This window comes from Rhinichthys klamathensis, unplaced genomic scaffold (genome assembly GCF_029890125.1).
Source record: "Rhinichthys klamathensis goyatoka isolate OS25496 unplaced genomic scaffold, OSU_Roscu_1.1 h1tg000579l_1, whole genome shotgun sequence".
Taxonomy (NCBI): Eukaryota; Metazoa; Chordata; class Actinopteri; order Cypriniformes; family Leuciscidae; genus Rhinichthys; species Rhinichthys klamathensis.
Genome location: NW_026607043.1, coordinates 256,541 through 279,151, shown reverse-complemented (window position 1 = coordinate 279,151; position 22,611 = coordinate 256,541). Strand labels below are relative to the sequence as shown.

The 22,611-nt window shown below is 36.7% G+C and overlaps 1 protein-coding gene across 2 annotated transcripts in view; it reads right to left on the bottom strand.

Annotated features, from left to right (window-relative positions):
• Window positions 1-10,359: 10,359 nt before the first annotated feature.
• Window positions 10,360-22,611, bottom strand: part of fndc1 (fibronectin type III domain containing 1) — a 40,919-nt gene continuing 28,667 nt past the window's right edge. For both annotated transcript variants that reach the window (XM_056240054.1, XM_056240055.1), the window contains 7 exons: window positions 19,712-19,948; window positions 15,764-15,872; window positions 12,170-12,249; window positions 12,053-12,082; window positions 11,589-11,750; window positions 11,253-11,375; window positions 10,360-11,114 (listed from right to left, as the gene is read on the bottom strand). In XM_056240054.1, coding sequence (XP_056096029.1) covers window positions 10,999-11,114; window positions 11,253-11,375; window positions 11,589-11,750; window positions 12,053-12,082; window positions 12,170-12,249; window positions 15,764-15,872; window positions 19,712-19,948 — 857 coding nt within the window. In that variant the 3' untranslated portion in view covers window positions 10,360-10,998. The remainder of the gene's footprint in view (window positions 11,115-11,252; window positions 11,376-11,588; window positions 11,751-12,052; window positions 12,083-12,169; window positions 12,250-15,763; window positions 15,873-19,711; window positions 19,949-22,611) is intronic.

Below are 22,611 nucleotides of genomic sequence, written 5' to 3'. Positions count from 1 at the left end.
TAGCACTTCCAGTGAGGGTGATCAGACACCAGTGCACATACACACTGGGGGACAAGGGAGAAAACGAGCACAAATCAGTAACTATAGAAGATGTCAGAAGTTAGAACAGAAGATCAAAGAAATCCAGAGGAGAGAAGACAAATATAGAAATCAAAGGTTGAGGCAGAAGTTGACACCAGACCAATGTTCTCCAAGGTCGAAGAACGATGTAAAGAAGCACAGACTTTCCAGATGTGTCTGCTCTGCTATATGTACTGACTACACATGTGCATCATAGTTATTTATTTATATTAACATAAATGTGGACAGTCTGATTCAGCCATGGCAAACTAAGTATTGTGGTCACTACCAAAACATTACTGTCACTACCAAAAATGTGCAGTCACTACCGTAACATGGGATGTTTTGTAAAAAAAAAAGTATATTGAATTATCAACTAAGATGTTATGATAGTGTTTGGTTCAATACATATTCAAACTAATGAATCCTTAACTTTGAAATCATTACGATAAACTTTATGCCTTCTACAAAGAAAGATTGGGTTCAAAATACAACAAATCTCATAAATTACACTTAAAATATTATTAAAATTATAATCTTTATTGATTTAACCTGTAAAAATAGAAAAATAATAGAAAAAATATATATTTATAAGGTAGATGTAAACAAAATCTTAATAGGTCATTATAAGCCTTCTTAATAAATTATTTAATATTGTGTTTCGGTAGTTCCAGTATTTTCTGAAAATACAATATGAGAATTAACTGTACAATTACTAGAAAAACGTACCTTGGATATTATACAATTTGCATACATGCAAAATTTGTGGGAAAAAACACCTCTGACTTTGCACGAATTCTGTAGAATGGCCCATATATACTTTCACTCAGATAAGGAAGTTGTGAACTTTGTCCACCCCTGCAAAATTATAAAAGGATATATTAAAACCATCAAATCCATTTGATAAAAATCAACTGGTCACTTCTTTTTTTTTGATAGGGAACCAGAGTTCAGTGCATCGTCAAACTCACTGGGTAAGGAATGTGAATGATTTTGTTAGTGACTGTGTCAGTCGATTGATTTATAACTGTTGTCAAGGAGATCTTGTGATCAAAGGAAAGAACAAGACAGAGCGGGAGGAAAGGGATTCCCCAGAGACGACAAAGGAGCTGTCCTGAGAATTATTACAAGCCAGTACTTTTGCTTTTACCTGAATGTGTGTTTGCAATGCGCAAATAAATACACATTTAAGTATTTATTTCCTAAAGCACATTGTCCCTAAAATATAATGCTATAGTTATGCTAACTATACAACGTGCAATATGGCGGAATAGTCCTGCCTTCTAAATAAAAGAGCCAATCGCTGATTGGGAAAGTCATGCATCACTGCAGCTGCCTTTTGAAGCTCATGTTGCTATAAAACAGTCAGTGTTCTGAGACACGCGCTTATGACTGCATATGTGCATCAGCTGGTCCAGCCTGAAAAATGCAGATTTTTTCATGATTTGAGCATTTATAAACAAAATTTATGTGATTTCAAATATGAAATTTACAGTTTTGGAGAACTTGATGTTTCCCCATTCAAAGAGAGAGGAGCTGTACTTGCATGACTGGCATTTCAAAGATGGCCGCCGAGTGAAATGACTTGCCTTAAAGGGACTTTGCTCTCACGTCTATGTTGGTGTTCTTGGGTGATGTGTCTGGCTGAGAACGATAACTAACAATAAAGTTTAAAAAATTGTTCTAACTAGCAGAATAGCAGAGTCCTCACCACAATAACAACACGTTCTCACACCAAACTCATCACATATTGAAGCTTGGTCCACGTTACTTTTTAATGCACATGCTAACTCTTTAGCGTCAGTGAAGCAAAAATTATTTTAAAGCACGCTAGAGTTATGGTCACATAACGTACCGCAGCGCAAGCTTACAAGCAGAAAATTATCGAACGTTGGTGTGTGGCCACTAATACGTTTATCAGTATCCATCTTAGTTTGAATGTAAGAGCGCACACAGCCATTTGATTGTGTTGAGGTTTCAGCTGCTTACAGTTATTTTTCTTCCCTATTGTGATGTAGCCTATTACGAGTGAAATGGCTTCACGAACAAGATAATTGTAGGGCGGGACTTGATTTTGTCCATTGGTAATTGACTGGATAATTGGATCGTTGTGGTTTGCCAGTGCTTTGATCTCATGTGAGTGACAGGTTGTCCCGCCCTCACGCTTGTCGTTGCAGGATGGAGGGTAAGGTTTTTGAAGGCATATGAATAAAAAAAAAAAGAAGATGTGTACTTATAAATCATTTATAATACTGTAATATTCCATAAAATAAAAAACAAGTATTGTCCATTATGATTTCATGGTGACTTTAAAGCTGCAGTCCGTATCTTTTCCTCTTTGTCGCCATCTCTCTGTTCGAAATCTGTAACTGCAGTGATTCGCGGAATTATCATCTTTACGTGGGTTGTAAATCGGCATGAAACAGCGCGGATGAACACAGTGCTTTGAGGCGAGTGCTGCTGTCAGTCACCGCGCTGTGTGGATACTGTCATACAGAATCACAGATTCACTTTTTGAAAGTTTGACCAACATAAGAATTTTCATAAGAAAATGTCTTCTGAACAAGTAAGTAAAATCCATTTTTGTTCTGACCAACTAAGGGGGAAAAAGCATTCGACATGATAAGCTTCGTTAGATTTAATCAACGCGATTTACAGCAACCGTGCAAATTATAGCCTACTTTGTTCTCAAATTGTTCATGTTAACAACATCAGCATTGCGTGACTAATGTTAAATTTAATGTGTTTTATGGTTACCTGTGTAGTTCAGAATTCATATTCTCCATAATAGCAAAACGAGAAAGGCACAACAAAGGAAACTCCATAACTGTGTGAATTAAGAAAACGTACTGTTACACGATTGAACTATTGAAATGTCTTACTTGTTCAGCAGAAAAAAGCCGTCTCTTCTTCCGTTTTGAACCCCTTCAAAACACGGAGTTCACGCACTTTTCAAAAGCCCCGCCGATGTTTAAATCCTTGTGTTCGCATGAGACGGTTTCTTTCTCTTTCTCTAGCCACCTTAAATCCGAAGTACGAAGTCTTTTGGGTTTTATAACTGCTGAATCTCCAGTTGACACTGATGATTGTTGTTTGGATCTTTCTGGATGCCATAAGTTTAATTATGTAAAGTGCTGCGAGAAAAGCCTATACATCTAAACATCTCGTCACGCGCAGTATAGCCGGCTAGCCGAAACTCCTTCTTTATGTGTACGGGTGTGACGTAATGACGCAAAGACATGCTCGAATTTCCCGCGGAAACCCACCAGTACCACTGGAATTAAAATCATTATTACAAGCTAACCGTTTTGAATCTAGCTATGGCAAGCAGGCATAATACCACTGGCAGAATAAGTTTTTTTTAATATAATTATTTTGGATTATTTTTAACTTAAAAAAGTTACGGACTGGAGCTTTAAGTCTTTCCTGTTGTCGAATTAGTGCATGAAATTATGAATTAGCCACGTCAGAAATAAAACTGGGGATCTGCGTCAACACGCTGTGTGTGCAACTCATATTGTTGACAGCATCATTGATTGTAATGGGTTCTATTTGCTTTTAGACGTGGCGGGGCGCATCGCTCGCATCCGGTACACACACGATGAAAGAGTTTTACGGTACAATAAAGCATCTGGCATGGGTTTCTTAAGACCTTTTCACAGTGCAGGTGTTAATCTTCATTCATCCCTCAGCAAGCACACTGGAAAAGCCCTTTCAAGACCATTCATCTTACACCAGACAATAGCCATTTGTATGGATGTCACTTCCTCAACTTGGGAGAAGAAAAAGTGGAATCATGTTGTATGTGATTGTAACCAGATACTGAATATATATTAAAAAATGAACAAAAATATCTATACTTTTGCACACACAGCAGTCCTGTCACGTGGAGTGGTCCGTGGTTACACCCAAACACAATAACAAATGGTGCTCTGTCAGACGGGTGGAGTGCTGCATTTTTTGTCCTCATGAGTCTCATGTCTAGCAGCCATAATGCGCACAGGCAGAGAGATGATTATGTAACACTGTGTTTAATATCAGTGTCCTCGTACTGCTGGAGTAATTACCTAAATCTTCAGACTGTTTGGTTATTGCACAAGATGCGTGCCAAAGCACATTATATGAATATTATACAAAATATAAATGCATATTGAAATATGACACTATTTATGTGATTTCCAGAGTCCCAGGAACGTAATGCCTCTCCATGGCAGGGCTACTTGGCTGGGAGCACCGGCTGGACGCAGGAGCTGTGGGCCCTCGCTCTCTCTCTCTGCTGCATGTTTACATCTCTTCTGGTGAGTTATGACAGGTTTTCCATGTGGAGGTTAGGTGAGTCTGTGTTTTGGCAGGTTTCTTCCTAGCTGGAATGAAAAAAGAAGACGAAGAAAAAAAAAACTGGGAAATAACTGCAATGCAAGAGGGAGTAACCACCAGAAAACTCCAGAAACATATTACATCATGTCTCAGGTATTTTAGGAGATGAAAAACCTGCGAGTAATTTTCCTTTGATTGTTGGAGTTTGTGATAAAGGTAGCAACAAACAAGGTTCGAGGGAAACAATGTGAATATAAATTACATAAATGTCTGATGATATCTGCTACAAGCTCCGATGAACAGATATCCACGTAAACAGATCTTGCATTAATGCATTCCAAATTTGGTGTATTTTGTCTCTGTTCAATGACCATACATTTTCCATCATAATTGGGCCCTTTCTAAGCACATTCCCATTTATGGCTGAAAAAAATAATTTTCTTTTTTCAAATATATATTTTTTTATCATTCCATTTTTGAAAGGTTACTGGTGACTCAGTGTTGTAATTGTTAACTGAAACTATATATATTTTTTTTTAATAATGCTGAAATAAAATAAAATATAAATATTAGATGAAAAACCTAAACTAAAACGAAATTTAAAATGCTGCCTTGTCACCAAACTGAAATAAAGTATTCTGTTTAGTTGACATACTAAAATGACTAAAACTGAAATAAAATAACTAAAGCTATACTAGAAATATTAAAAAAACTAATAAAAATGAAAAAAAGCACATTGCATGTTGTGTTCTAATGTCAACCCGATTTTAATTTCAAACCAAAATGCAACGTCTGTCCGACGTTGGGCTCTGACATCAACACGATTTTTTTTATAAAAAATTGAAATAATGCTAAAATAAAATAAAATATAAATATTAGATGAAAAAACTAAACTACCCCCCCACCCCCACCCCCAAAATTTAAAATGCTGCCTTGGGAACTCACTGAAATAAAGTACTCTGTTTAGTTGACATACTAAAATGACTAAAACTGAAATAAAACAACTAAAGCTATATAGAAATATATATATAAAAACTAATAAAAATGATAAAAAGCAAATAACAAAATTACTAAAAACTGAAAATATAAAAATAGACATGAGACATAGACAATAGACATCCTTTATGTTCTTATATTGTAAGCATCAGTCTTAAAGCTTTGTATCATAAATCTTAAGGTGTCATTTGTTTTCTACATGTTATAACACATTCTGACCTGTGATGTAATGGACTTTTTCATGCCCAACTGTGTTGTCAACAATGTTTTAATTTACAGCCTCACACTCCTGTGTATCAACAGTGCACAATACACTTTAAGCACACCAGCACAACCTTTGACTGCTAGTAAACGATTTTACAGCGGTGGGCCTTTTGCCCTTCACCACAGAGGGGCCAGTAGCGCTCACAAAGCACAGCGGTTTTACGCATGACTAAATTGGGTGCCAAACATGGCATTATAGAGATTAATTTTAAATGATCAATCACAAACTGGGAATGGTGGTAGTTTTAAAACATTAAACTCTGCCAGTTTGGCAGGGAAACCCAGTCTATGTAAATCTATGTTAAAAGTACACAGGGTACATATTAAACTTCCAGGCGCTAGAAAAACACCAGAGCTTAGATATAAATGACTTAGCCTATCTGTCCTGGTCAAACTATAGTGTGAGACTTGCAGAAAGCCAGAATCCCTCTCCTATGTGCCAGTCAATAAGTTCATGATGAGGACATGATCCCAATAATGTGGTAGCCTTATTGATTGTCACTGTAAAGAACTGCTAAAGTCATTCTGTCATGTCCTAGATTGTATAGTTTGGACATAAAACTCAAACTGGCCTTCAGCACAGTCTGCTTTAGTCTGGCACTGGCTGAGGCTGGTAATCTTGCACAGATACTGTGAGTAAGACAAAGCAGAGAGGCACAAATTTATCAGGACACATGTGGATTATATATTATTATGACAAATTTATTAAACAGAGCTTTACCTCAGCAAAATATATTTCTGTCATGACAACTCTCTGAATGTTTGGCATGCTAATGGATATGACAATGTATGTTTGGTCTTAGCGGAATATATCTGATGCTGCTGTTATTGCTGCTGCTGCAGAGCAAATATGGGACTTTCTACTATCCAATAAACAGACAACACACTGCTGTGAGCAAGTAAGACATGCTGCTGCTTTACAAAATCAATCAATCAATCAATCAATCAATCAATCAATCAATCAATTAATCAATCAATCGGCCTGTATTTCGGTCTTTCGACGCAGCCCACAACAACTTCGCCAGGCTTTTCTGTCCCTGGCCCGACCCATCCAGTCTCTGCCGATGTCTTTTCTGAGCGAGTCCCGCCAAACAAAATAGCATTCATGAATTACCCCTAGCAGATCTATACAGGTGGAGCTGGGGAAGGTGGAGGGTTTCTGAAAGCACACTGCTCTGCTACAGCAAATGCTGACCAAGTATTTGAAGGTTGATCAGCGAGCTCATTGGCTACTGATACAGCAGGAACCAATCAGCTGTGTCTTATGGAGAATGATGTGACTGTAAGCAGATTGAGTTGAGGACATATCAGCCAGTGCCATTTAGAGTTTAATGACAGAACTTTGTATATTTTATAACATTTATTTTCATGAACAAGATATGAGTGATTTCTAATGTTGGTGTGATAATACTGCTTAAATTTTGTGTCTTATAACTTGGAAATGCTCTTTACTGCACATTAACATATTTTATTTTTGTATTACAGTACATTTATTTGAGAGAATTCAGTAATTAATCTCTCTCTCTCTCTCTCTCTCTCTCTCTCTCTCTCTCTCTCTCTCTCTCTCTCTCTCTCTCTCTCTCTCTCTCTCTCTCTCTCTCTCTCTCTCTCTCTCTCTCTCTCTCTCTCTCTCTCTCTCTCTCTCTCTCTCTCTCTCTCTCTCTCTCTCTCTCTCTCTCTCTCTGCTCTCTCTGTCCTGACTTTCTTTCGATGATTTAATCCTTTTAGTATGAGTGGTAACATTTTCCAGCCCAAGTAGCGCATGACCTACTTTGAAAAGAGATGCACAAATAGCATGTGGAAAACAGTTTAGATCCTGCTTTACTTCAATTTGAATAACTATAATTTTATAAAAAAAATGTTTAGGTAATTTTACCTCATAAATCTAATGAAATTGGGTCTCATCTGATGAAAATTACTGAGCGATTATCACAATAATCCAACAACCAAAAAGAAAAATAGAGAAAATACGGATTAACAAACCTATTGTAAATCTGCAGCTGAAATGAACCAAATTACAAGGCAGTCGTAATTGCTTGGGCAACTTCCTTGGTTTTGCCTAAATTAAAGGGAAAGGATTTTGGGTAACACTTTATTTTAAGGTGCTTGTAATAAGCAGTAATTAACAGTTAATAAGACACTTATAAGACCTTATAAGACACTAATAAGACCTTATAAGATGCATATAAGCATTAACTACTTCATATAAGGGTTAATTAAAGGTCCAGGCCCTGAAGAGATCAGGGAAACTACTCCCTCTTGGGAAGGTAAATTTTTAAGGGCCTGGGAGTTTGTGTTACCATTTATGTTTGTTCGGCTGTTCTAAAAGTGCAATGTATTGATACTTGAGAAATTTATTATTTAATTTAATTTATTTATTATCATTAGTTAATGCTTATTTGCATCTTATATGCATCTTATAAGGTCTTATAAGTGTCTTATTAACTGTTAATTACTGCTAATTACAAGCACCTTAAAATAAAGTGTTACCGGATTTTTTTATGTTTTAATTCCCTGTAAAGATTCGTTCAGACCTTCATTATTGAAGACTTTCATTACAGAACACTACATTTGCATTTACATGTCACTGATCTTTGATAAGCACATTACCTTTTATGCCACATATGTCTTATAATACCACAAATACACAATTAGGCCTAAATGATAGCAAACAGACCTTTTCATTGTCAATCTGTGACATTGGAAACTGCCATCAGTAAAATGATGAAAAAAGTAACTAGCTTTAATCCGCAGCCAATCAGCAACCTCAAATGTTTCATTGACTGTTGCAGGTCTTTCTGAGTCCATTATTGCTTTGAAAAAGGTAAATGAAATTTGTGTTGTGTAGTGTTAACTTTGTGACCTTTTCGGCTTAGTTTAAAGTTGTCATTGGGGTATAGAAAGCAACTGTAAACCTTAGATATTTGATCATGGTTCCCATGTGGCAATATAATGTGGTCGTTGCGATGACAAGATCAGTGACCTGCTCAAATTTCCCTCATGTTCTCCAAACACACAACATCTTCCATGTGTGTAAATATATTTGCAACAAGATATTGTTCCATTGCACGCCACTCTGCAAAAATCTCTTTTGTAGAAACAGTCTCTCTCTCACCCACTTCCTCTTTTAACATCTTTAGCAGATGTGTTTGTCCGGGTCTCATTTTGCTCTCTCTCTCTGGCAACCCACTTCAAACTCATTATCTGTAAAGACTGTTCCTCTTACAAACAATGAATCGATACATTCAGAAGTTGCAAATAGCCAAATGTTTTAGATTTTTACTGTTTCTCATTGATTTGTGATTTGAGCTCTACAGATATATGTTGACTGAATGAGGGCAAGTTAAGAACAGTTATACTCTTAAAATGGATAGATCTTCTCATATTTGTCTGTTGTTTAAAAATAACCATTACAACACCCAACTCTGGAAAAACACATAAGGGATCCCTTAGGCATGTGGATTATTAGGCGCCAAATAAAACATCAATGGGTTTGAATTTAATGATAAAAAACTACTGTACATACAGATAAGAAACCTTGCCTTTTCACTCTTGATTTGAATCCAGCTGATGCCAAAGTCAGACTAATGGCAGGCATGCCAAATTATGACGCACCTTTCTAATAATGCCAGAATACATGGATGGATGCCAGTCATTGAGCTGGCATACCATAATTATTGTTTATTTTTAATGATGGGAAAGAATTCAGTCTTTATCTTGTACAAAAGATGGGAATAAAAAAAAAAGGCATATAAAAGTGCAATTAAATGCATTTCATGGTGTGTAGGAGGAAAGGACTTTCTAGGTATTTGTAATTTTGGTATTTGTAAAGTTATAGTCTTTTAAATGTGTCAGAATAAAGGGTTATTGCTAAAACACCTCTGAAATAGATTTAGAAAAGGAGGATAAGTTATTACCACCTATTATTATGTGGAAAGCCCACCACAGTTGCATGACCACAAACACGTACGTTTCAATCAGAAAGAATTCAACCGGTCTTGACAATGTTCTGGATATATAAAATGAATTAAGATGGTGACTGTAATATTTCCCTGATTTGTATTCGTGGTTTTTTTGTACTCTGTTAATACAATTTTCTATTTTTTTTTCTATAAATGTAGCAGTGTGGGTCTTTAAAGAAGGTGTGATTTGAAAAGTGATTCACAGTAATCTGATTGTGATCAATATATAAAAACTAAATTTTTTACATCTTCATGGACAGTGTACACCACAATGATTTCCCTCATGTGTTAATATTTTTCCTTGTTATAATGTATGATTTGCAAAAATAAAAACTGCTGCATCTGTGTTGATGAGAGAATCAAAGTGTATGCGCGTTGTGCACCCGCTACAATATGGCCAAGCATGCGCGCTTAAAATAGCATTATGAACAACGCGCACCGCGCCACTGCCTTTAGACTAGGTTTTTTCTGGTCAGTGGCGGAATTGTTTTATAGAACAGCAAAATAGCATGAGGGAAAGTTTGCGCCGGAACACGCCTCCTCTTTGCGCTGAACCGCCCCGGGGAGCGCAAGTTCATTTCCTAGTTTACCGACGTGTGTCTGTGGAGGGAAAAGCCCGCTTTGCGCGGGTGCAAAATAGGAATGATACATGCGTCAGTGTACAAAGTCATTTGCGCCGGGTGCAAGATAGAGCCCCCAGTGTGTAATGAACAGAAGTCTGTGGCACCTTATTATTTATCAAAGGGAGATGAAGATCATGTTACATTTTCTCCATAGCACCTTTATTCAAATCTGAACCATTCCTGAGCAAATAAAAATAGTTTTTTTTTCAATCTGCCCTAATATGGGCAATACTTCCATGCCAACTTTTGTTTAAAAAGAGGTTAATACAAAAATGTAAGAGTACAAAACCTCAGCAAGTTATATAAACAACAGCAAACATCACTCAGATAAAATTGTTACATCATTGCAAATGTCATATTTTTGTTCTCAGACATTACTAATTCATTTAATCTTGCGCTTTGATATTGAACAAGCCAACAATTTGTGTTTCTTTGAAGTTACTGTAAGATAAATATTCCAGGTAAAGTTGAATGTGAAATAATTACTAATACAGAACACATGAAAATAAAACACTGTTAATAAACTCAAATACACATGCTGCAATTTCCTCATATACAGACTGATTTTTTTTTTAAAAGTGCTTGATATCGAATACGTAGAAATATTAGTGTTACTCAAAGAACTATATTCCTTCCATCAGAAGCAGATGCTATATGATTTAGGTTTGTTTGCCATGGTGAGCAATAGTTCACCTCTGTGATTGGCTGGTAGATATAGGAAGAGAACACATGGTATGTGATTGCCTGTGGAAATGTCCTCTTGGAGTTTCCCCCTGTTACCACTTTCCAGGGATTGGAACTCCACATTCATACCAGCCAACGAAAGGATGTGGTGTGCGCCTGCCAATGGCTCCGAAATTCACTGGCTCTTGCCTGTATGAGCGATAATATCCTGAAATCCACAAACGGCATCATGTTACAATGCTGATTGATCACCCCCTTAAGCGGCAGTGAGCAAACACAGAGATGATATGAAGATTTGAGGCTTCAAGTGAAGCCAAACTACAGAGCATGCTCAGAGATGTCGTACCTTGAGCTGTGGGTAGGTTGAGAGAGAGATTGTGTGGTCCTGTCCTTCCATCTAGATAGGAGTCCACAAACTGGCAGTGGTCCTCTCCATGGCCAAATGTATCAGCGACGCTGTAGAATGTTTCTAAAATGGAAAACATTCGTAGCTTGAGTATCCCTTTGGACCCAAACCTCAGACAGTGTGTTGAGTTTAGCTGAGGGAAACTGTGGTTTGGATTGGATACTTCCAAGGCTTTAAGGCCAGCACTCCAAAAAAAGACCGCTTCATATTACCGACACACTAAGCAGTAGATCAGAGTTTTAAATGTATTATGTTGTTAGAAAGGAAGGTCAGTACCTCTCAGTCCATCTCCCATGAAGATCTTATAGCGCAGTGAGTTGCAGAGGACGACACCTACAAACTTCTTGTACCAGGTGCGCTTGACAAACTGACTTCCTTTACAGGTACTGTGGGCTGGGTTATACCTGAATGAGAATGGGACCCAGATGGGCTCCCCACCTAGAAAGGGAATTAAGTTGAGGTCATTATGTTTAAAAAATATCATGAAAAAGGGAACAATGGTTCTTATAAAAAGACCTGCTTAGATCAGCTGTTTTTTGCTAGTTAGTGCAAACACAGCTATGCTGACTCAAAACCTAGCTTGATTAGTACAATATTTTCTGATGAAGATGATTGACCAAGGTAATCTTGCTGGTTGTTGGGACACCACCACATCAGCATAAAAAAGCTAGTCTTTTTAGCACATGAAGAAGAGAACATAAAACATACAGGAATATAATGTTAATTGATGTATCTCTTACCTGGGGGTCTCTCTATGAGCAGGGGATCATCTAGATTAAAGAAAACACAAATTGAATTACTATTTATCAAAACATTTTAAACCATCAACGTATGGGTTCAGACAAGAGAAGACTCACCTGACTCTGTGACGTATGTTAAAGTTTCACTGAGTGGCCCCAGTCCAAAGAAATTCTTTGCTTGAACTTTGAAGTAATACCTAAGAACAAGAATAAGAACATACACATATAAAATCTGCCATATTTAAAGCATGGTTTGCTGTCATGAAGAGACTATTTTTATAAAAGCATCCTATATGTACATCTAAAACTTAACTAAACACTCATAACTTACAATTTACAATGAGAGCATAAGGATTGAATGACAAGGGCTGGAGGAAACTATAAAAGGGCAAGAAAATTTAAAGAAAGAAAACAATTATAGGAAAAAAAAGGTCATGAAAGCAAAAGGGAATGGAAATTAAAAGAAAGAAAAGGAAAATGTAGGAAAATGAAAGGAAATAAAAGGAAGCATTGAAATGAAAGAAAAATGAAAAATAGGAAGAAGGTAGGAAAATAAAAGGGAGAAAGAAGAAAAGAGGAAATTGTAGGACAAATAATGGAAATAGAGGACAAATAAAGGAAATAAAATGGATGAGAAAAAAAGAAAAAAGATAAGAAACTGAAAAAGGAAATGAAAAGAAAGGAAAGGGAAAATGAAAGGAAAATATATAGGGAAACTAAGAGGAAATGAAAGGAAAGAAAAGGGGTAGAATAAATAAAGGAAAAGAAAAAAAAGGAAAAAGTGAAGCAAACTGAAGAAATACAATGAAAAAATAAAACCAAAGGAATGTATAGAAATGAAAATGAATAACTGAAAATAAAATTCAAATGTTGAAGAGGAAAAGAGGTTGGAAAATAAAAGGACAAAGGAAGAAAAAAAGGAAAAGGAAAGGCCACAGTTAAAATGTGCATTTATAAAATGCATGAGAGGAAATTATAAGAATGAGCCTCTGGCTTAAAGAAAAGGCTGACAAGGAATAATGACAAGAAAAGGCTGCATGTCAAAGAGGGTGAGCAAGAGAATAACACATCAACATGGAATTTCCAATCTGACAAAAGTGACAAATACCAGACCACAAGCACTTATTCTGACTCTGGCACATCCTTTACCTCTGAGGATAAATTAGACAAGCAAAGAAATTAAACCAGAGAACTGCGATGAAGTTCAAAGGGCTGAGCTAACAGCACTGTTCTGCCTGTGAGAAGCTGTTCGGTAAGCTCATGCTTCACTTAGTTTAACTCAGGACCCGTTTAATGACATAAAATCAGCACTGCTGGATCAAATTAGCACAGCCACGTGGAAACTCTGACCAAAATAAAGAGAAAATGGACAATTACAGTCAAACCGCCAGAGGGAGAGTGGGGAGGGGGCCTGTCATATTTCAGTGAGGATGTGGATGTCCATGTGCAGTTTTCCTTGTCCTTTTGACCATAAATTACTAAGAATGTGTGTGTGTGTGTGTGTGTGTGTGTGTGTGTGTGTGTGTGTGTGTGTGTGTGTGTGTGTACAGTATGTGTGTCTTATTTTTCCTTCTTCTTCTGACCATAATTCTTCATGGAATTGATGAAAGCTCCAGTCTCGATATGGCATCCAAGTGGTTTGTCATTGTTGCTTTGACTAAGAAGGAGCTGTTATTGTCCACAGTATGGGCTATTTACCTAGTTCTAAAAGCTATTGCAAATCATTCATAAAACTTATCAACACTTCATGCGTGAATTATAAAGTTGTCAGTCACTGAGCTCGGCTGAGAGGCTATAATAACAGAGGCTTCTAAATGAATCCCAGGGGACAATAAAAACAACTTCATCCTCACATTCCACATTTGATGTATGAACCAAACATCTGTAATGAGTGCATTTGCATTCAAGTGTTTTCTCAAGGTAGTGATGGAGAGAGTCTGCCTGCCTGGGAAAGTGTACAAAACAAATGTCAATCAAACCTGGGGTGTTGCACACAGCTGCATGCGTTTATGCATGTGTGAGTAACCAGTGTGCAGCACTAGATGAGATCTGCGGATGATTTTTGCATTTTCTGCGCTGATTTTGAAGCAAAATCTGTGCTGGGAGTACTATACCTGAATAGGTAGAAATTATTTAATAAACAAATTTGCATAAGGGATATGCAGAACTTTCTGAATGGCAGGTGTTTCAATTTTGCGGAAATCTGTGGAACAGCTCATGGGTGTCGTAATGCACCACTGAAGGCATGCTGCTTGGTGAAGAAAGCATTTAGAAAGGTCTGGTAGGCAGAAATCACTTCAAATCCTTGGAAAATGTCCAGACAGCCCATAAACACCTCCTTTATCTACTGCTGCTAAAATGTGTTGGTAATAGCAATATTGCAAAATAGCAATTTTTTTAGTAAGTAAAAAAACAACAACTCACTTATGCTTCTGTATTTTGGAGGGTGAGGAGTATAATTATTTAATATTAAATCATTATTAGGGCTCTCAGTCTAAAAGATCTGATTTTAAGAAAACTAAATAATACACCTTTGAGTAATTATTAGATCAGGCAATTTTGTGTGGATGAAATTTATGCAACATTCCTCTACTGGTACAACAACAACTTATTTACACTACCGTTCAAAAGTTTAGGGTTATTAAGATTTTGTAATGATTTTGAAAGAAGTCTTTTATGCTCACCAAGGCTGCAGTTTTCTTTTAATCAAAAATACTTGTGAAATATGAATTACAATTTCAAAAAACTCTTTTCTATTTTAGTATATTTTCATTTATTCCTGTGAATTTTCAGCAGTCATTCAATATCCTTCTAATATGCTGATCTGGTGCTCAAGAACATCTTATTATTATCAATGTTCAAAACAGTTGTGGAATGGTGTGATTTTGATGAATAGAAAGTTCAAAGAACAGCATTTATTTGATATTGAAATCTTTTGTAAAATGATATATGTCTTTACTGTCACTTTTGATTGATTTAATGCATCATTGCAAAATAAATATATTACTATCTTTCAAAAAAAATGATAATGATAATTCAATTTCACCATAAAAAAAAATGCAAATGACTTTAGTCAAACTTCCTATCTGGGTTTGATTGATCAGTTCCAATCCGCTCCAAAGACTCAGAAATCACACAGCACTGAATGAAACAAATATGTCAAACTGAATGGATGCATTAACAAGTTATGACATAATATGACAGACCTACTAATTATATATTGCTCCCCTGACTTAACCTGTCTTTTATTTAACATATTCAACTACATCTTAGATCAGTTATCTTGTCAGAGATAGTTTAAGACGTAGCAAAAGATGTTTGGAAAAATGTACATCACCAAAACTATTCCTAGATGATGTTGCACAACAAGGGGAAAATAAATTACCCATTCATATAAATGTATGTCCAATAAAGGAAGTGGAAATGATTTTGTAGATTTGTATACCAGCAAGCCTTCAGCATATTGTTGGATTAAGCATGATTTAGGAAGGCTCCCAAAAGATCTCCATTGAGAACTTGTTCCAGTTGTCTTTTTGTGAGCCTTTACATGCAAACTGCTTTGTATTCAATTTCAATCATTGCAGACTATAGAAAACACATGAAAGAATGTGCAACAAACATGCAAACATGTAAAGCATGTAAAATAGTGAATGAATTGATGGGATATGTTTGCATCTGTGTGCAAGAATCCTGTCATATGCTGGATCGCACCTGGAATTGGGCTTGAGGTTTTCAACAGGAAGGTGTGTTCCACTTGAGGGTCTGGTTGACCATCTGTTGTTTAGGACATCATCATAGGACGCACTGTGTACCATGTAGCCTATAAGAGAGAGAGAGTGAACTATCAAACCATGCACTAAATGTGAGAGATTCAAATAAATGAGGATAAATGAGGATAAATTATGTCATGTCTGTGCAGGGATTCTTCAATATAATCCTAGTTCTTTATTACGTCATGGAAGGGCTAAACTCCTGCCGAGGCAGCAGGATGTATATAAAGCATGTGTGCGTATTTTCCATCATTTAAAATGAAAGAGAGAGGCAGTGCAGGAGTGAAGCTTTATGAAAGAAGGGAAGATGACTGAAAAAGTAAATAAAAAGTAACATACATTTTAAATAAAGGAGATTATCAAAAGAACAAGGATCTGTTAACAATTTCAGCTGTTGATAACAATCATCAGCTGAACTTTACAGAAACTACCGTTTAAAAGTTTAGGGTCGGTAAGATTTTTAATGTCTTTGAAAGTGAAATTTTAAAATGTAATTTAGGCCTATTTCTTTGATAGCAAAGCTTAAGCCATTACTCCAGTCTTCAGTGTCACATGATCCTTCAGAAATCATTCTAATATGCTGATTCATGAATCTTACCGACCCCAATTTCAGGTCGTAGTATATATACATGCACATTCAAACACATTTAAATTTAAATTTAAAATGATAAATACAATTGTTGAATTTGTTAACGTATTACAGTTTTTCTCGATTGCTTAAACACATTTCTTGAAACTATGCCTCGTATTCTCAAAACAGTGAACACAAATCCAGAACGTCTCACCCAATTCCTCAAACATCCTATTTTCAGGTCAAAATGAAGCTCTACACTCAAAACCATTCACTCTTGCTGAAAAACCAAACTTTGCCCTCAGACAGGACACACAAGCCCTAAAAAAATACACACACTACAACATAGTCTTACACACTGGTGCTATAAATTCAAAACAACATTTCCAAAACTGGTAAGTCAAGGTGCTTGTGGTCTCTCCCCAATCTTTTTTTTTTACTCGCTCCTACTCTTTCGTAAGATGTGTGTGAGCATCATATGACAGTAAAAGAGCACACACAAACCTTATTCAAATATGGAATTGTATTGGAAGGTTAAAGAGTGTTCTCTCAAGGATACAATATGATGAACAAGTCTAAGAATGTTCCACATATGGTTGAAATGCCATCATTGGCCTAGAAAGATAACATTCTGGGAGTCAAGACTAAAGGAGAAAGGATGCCCTCCCTTCACTGTCACACTCTGCAGCCACTCTGTGTGACTGTACGAATGCTGGCCTTTTCTTGCAAGAACATAAACCTCATCAAAGACAATTGGAAATTCAGTGATAGAAATTTGTTTGCCACCACACCTCCCTGAAGGTTCTGATGATGGAGGCGACGGTGAAGCGACTCAAATTTGGCTTTACTCGTTGCCCAGCCTCCCTCATAGTCATACCATGGACAAGGACATGGCCAACTAAAGTGGCTTGAATTTCATCCGAGACTGCTTGTCTTCTTGCCCTTGCCCTTCCTCCTCCTCTTCCTCTCCCTCCTCCTCCCCCTTTTCCTCCTCCTCTTCCTCCGCCTCTTCCTCCTCCTCTTCCTCTTCTTCCTCTCCCTCCTCCTCTCCCTCCTCGACCTATTGCTTAATTTCTCTGTGGATCCATTGTTCCAAAACTCAGTAAACTGATTTTTATCTTTTATAAAAGATTGTATAACCTTTTATCTATCTATTGAAGGATCTGACTGATGTGTGTTCAATTTTGACTCTTAGTGTTTTCACCTGGGTAATTGTGTGCTAACTGAGCTAAAGCTGTGCTGACTTGAGTGAACAATTTTGAATGCTAGTGCTTTCTAAATGACCACGTGGTGTAGGCAATGAGAAATGAAGGGATTTGTGTGTAGAGTTTTGCTGTGACAGTTCAACAAATCCGACTAATGTGTCAAAACAGTGGAATTGTGTTCATAGTTCAGTGAAATGGGTGTGCTTTTTGATAACTGGCATTATCGTTTTGAAATTGTAGTTCAAAAGCCTGGTTATAGTGTTTAAGCAATCGAGAAAAACTAATAGTAAATATAAATGCGTTTAGGTCCAGTAAAAACTGTGTAAAGCTGTATAAAAAAAAACTGTGCAGTAACATGAGATTGCCTTGTAAAATTTGATTCAAGAGCATGTGGACTTTATTTTTCATGTGTTGAAATAATTGCACCATTCATCTAAGCAACTTTATCAGATGACTGTTGGCAGGGAATCCCCCTGAATTTAAACCTCCTCACACATCACCTCTTGACACTAACAGTGGCTGTGGGAACTGCCTCTTTTTATGTGTGAATCAGGATAAAACTGTCCAGGTCAATAATGCTGGAGCAGTGTTATATATTGCTTTATGTTTGGAAATGCAAATTAAATGAAAACCAGACAGGATGTAAGACAATTCCGCATACTACACTTTTACAGATCAGGGAACTTCAGCATGTGGTATTTCAGAACACAATCTTGCATCTTATTTACAAACCACACACAATCCATTTCAATCAATTACAGAACAAGCCAAAATAGTACATCATAATTTTAATGAAGCCATCCCAACACAGCTTCTTTCTATGCAAATTAGGTATATTATGGAATGTACCAATTCACAAATGTCAGCGGTGTTTGCCTGCCACAATTAAAGGGATAATTCACCCAAAAATGAACATTCTGTCATCATTCACTCATTCTCATATTGATCATTACCATATACATTTTTTCTTCTTCTGTTGAACACAAAAGAACAAATTTTGAAGAATGTTGGTAACAAAACAGATTTGGTGGCCACTGACTTCCAATGGTAAATGTACTGCATTTATATAGCGCTTTCACAGACCCAACAGCCACCAAAGCGCTTTACATATTGCCTCACATTCACCCATTCACTCACTCATTCATACACCAATGAATGGACAGGGTGGGAAAAATCATCTTTTATGTTCCACAGAAGAAATAAATTCATACAGGTGGACTGACATGAGGATGAGTAAATGATGACAGACATTTTCAATGTTGGGTGAACTACCTCTTTGATGTTGTGCTATTACCACCCAAGGAAAGCATGCAGTTAACTAGCAAATTGCATAGTTGTCTTTCTAAATCTTCAAATGATAAAATTGTTGTTGACATGTGTTACAAGGTGGTTGCAGCAGAGATGAAACAGGATCTAACTGCAGCAGCTTTATTCAAAAACAAACTCAAAACACCATCTCAGGAACATGAACAAAACAACCAACTAAATGCAATGTTTCCTGACCAAGAACTGATAGAAACACAGGGCTTAAATAGACAGCAAACAGAGGAACTAATTAACGAGACACACCTGAACTGAAACTCACATCAAATCAAATCAGCAATCATGGAAACAAACAGGCAGGGGGCGGAGAAAGACAGAACTGAACAAATTAACAGATTAACCAAACACAGACAAGAACAGAAATCAAGCTGGGTTGTAAATATTTTCCAGTGCTGCTATCAAACAGGCTCATACATGATTCATTAGCTTTTTTGGGGATATTGGCTTACACATTGTCGAATGAGAAACCAAACATCATAGACTGATATTGATTGGACTGGGTTTTTTCATACATATCACTGCACCTTTGGTATGTTTGAAAGAGCTACTGAGGCCTAGTCCACACGTACACAGTTTTATAAACAAAGTTTTTCCTCATCCGTTTAAAAAAAATGCGCATCGACATGAAAACGCAAAACCAAGCTATGAAGCGCTGTCAAGAGCATTCCAAAGCAGCCAATCAGAAGCCTGGAAATAAGGTTATTACCGGTTCCGATTCTGACGTCACAAGACAAAATTTCCAGTTTCACCGTCTATAATAAAAAAGGAACTGTTATAGACTGTCACTCACCAGACACCATGTCATCTTTCAGTGGAAGTGCCCAGTCCAAAATCACAAAGGAGTGACAGCCCTCCATAGCAACCACAGTGACATTATGGGGCTTGTTTTTGGGTGGCTGCTTTTGATTGAATGATTGTTGGTCCTTCTCCATCAAGTCTGCTAAGACATCCACTTGCAGGTACTCCAGAGCCTCAGTGAGGGAACAGGGAGCTCCAGGGTCCTTTTGGATGTAGTTTACATAGGGAGCTGAGAGCAGGAGGTGAGTGAGGAGAAAAAAAGAAAAGCAAAAGATGTGAATTGAGGAAATAAGGAAAAGCAAATACAATTTCACTACACTAAAAGGTTTTATTAAAGATTATACGCATTTGACAATTTAAGTAATAATCTGAATTCCTGCCATAATATCTTATAGTATTTGGTTTTACTTTTCCCCCTATTGCTTTACTGGCAGCAGCACAAGTTTGTGTAAAACCTGAAGATCATGTTTTCCGGCATGATTTGAGATTATCTTGAGCTTCACTGGAAACTATCTGAACGTATAAAGAGTCAAATAATCAAAACATTTGTATTCTTTATTTTGCATCATAACGTTTCTTTGCTTTGAACTTTTCCCAGATTTTCAATTTATTATGTATACACTACCGTTCAAAAGTTGGGGGTCATTAAATTTCAAAAAAAATATTTTTTAAAGACGTCTTTTATGCTCACCAAGGCTGTATTTATTTGATCAAAAATACAGTAAAAATAGTAATACTGTCAAATATTGTTTTCTATTTTAATATAGTTTAAAATTAAATGTATTTTTGTGATAGTATAGCTGATTTTTTAGCAGCCATTACTCATGTCTTTATTGTCATATGCCCCTTCATAAATCATTTCTTATTTTTAATGTTGAAAACAGGGAAACTTTTTTTTTCATGATTTTTAGATGAATAGCAAGTTCAAAAGAATATTAATTTATTTGAAATAGAAGTCTTTTGTAATATTTTAAATGTCTTTACTGTCACTTTTGATCAATTTAATGCATCCATTCTGAGAAAAGCAAAATTGACCATAAACTTTTGAACGGTAGAGTACATAAATTGCCTTTGGCTTTCAATCTGTATGTTTTATTAGGTACAACTAATACAAAAAGGATTGCAAAACATCCATGGACGTTCGTGCAAACTGACAACAAATAACTTGGAAGTACCGTTCAGTAAACATTACATTTCTGTTGTGTTGTTTGCATTAGCTTGTTGTCCTAGTTTAAGAATGTACCCAATATACGCTTGCTCGTGGTTGCAGACAATAAAAGCTTCCATTGTTGATATTTTGCTGTAGACTTTTCCTGTTGGCTCAATGAAATTTTGTTATTTCTGTCGTTCCACACAGTGCCAGCTCCACAGCTGTGAACACTTCCAGAAACCCCTGTCTGATTTGGCCACAAGATTCACACCTGGACCTAATCAAAAGCTCCATGTGATGTTGAACCCTGATACAGAACAAAAAACACACTTCTGTGCATGTGCCTCCGCAGTGACCAAATGAGACTCACACACACAAACAAGCTGCATTGAGTGCACTCGTTACGGGTGATAAAACGAAAACCACAATACAGTGTGTGAAGAGGAAACCACTGATGGGGAGAAAAACTGAACAAAGCATGCTAAGAAGAGTCAAGACATATCTTCCAATATTATTATACAGCACAAGGCTACATTTTGATGTAGTTTTTTATATGCACAGAAACTGCTACAACTACTGCATTCACACCTACAGACACAGTCGTACACTAAGGTGGAAGCAAACGCAACAGAAGCAGTGTGAAATATAGTGGATTTTGTGGCGTATCTGGAGAGCAGAGAACACCCTTAGATATCAAACCCATAAATATTAAAAGACACGTCTGAGGTTTGGGCCAGAAGGAAGCCTCTCTCAGCTGATATCAGCACGTTTAGTTCATGTCGTTTTATTTAGGGCTTCTATCTTGACATGTTTCACTGTTTAAATGGCTTGCATATGTCTAAGTGTGTAAGTATGTGCCTGTTGTGCAGCCCAAAGTCTGGAGTGTCAGGATTTATTTCTCCACGCATTGAGGATAAGACATTTTACCAAAGAGTTGTGTTGTTTTTATAGGTATGAAGCTTGTTTTGGTCAAGCCGGACCTGGAAATGTTGATGTTGAAGTGCTTCTGCTCAATCTTAGCTGAGCTATATACTGGCTCTATCATTCTAATGTATGACAGATTCCTCAACTCAGTTTTACTCTTGTACCCATTAGTAATACTCACATTATGAGGCCAAATCCTGTAGCCACAGTCTGCAACATGCAGTATTTCTCTACAGGCACAGCTTGGTTCCTTGGTTCTTTTAATAATCATACTTTTGAATTTGAAGAGCTCAGCAGTGCTTCTGGCTCCAGTGGTCTAAATGGTGCTGATATCTCTATTTCACTTCAAAGTTCTGCTGGGCATAGACATTTTCTAATACTGCAGTTTAAATGCATTACAATCACCAACCTATGGACCATTGAGGGCCTCCCTCATTAAACAATGAAGAGTTGGCTAATAATGTTTTTCTCATTCTTCTGCTGTTTTATGTATCTAGCCAGAGAAGTTGATGTCACATTTCTGCCAAGACAAGCACATTAGAGGAGCCGTGAAACAGCAGGAGTTCTTGGATTGCTGGCTAATTACCAAAAACAGAACGTATAGGTAGTGTGACCTGTCTTTTCATAATACATTCATTAAAAGAAATGCACCTTAATCAGTGATACCTGACACATGTGCATTGTTAACCATAGATTTTAAACAGTCAATCAAAAAGGCTGTCAATCAAAAAGACAAGACATTTCAAATTAATAACATATATGACTATTAATTATTCAAAATAATGATTTAATCCCATATAAATATTAAATTTTAATAT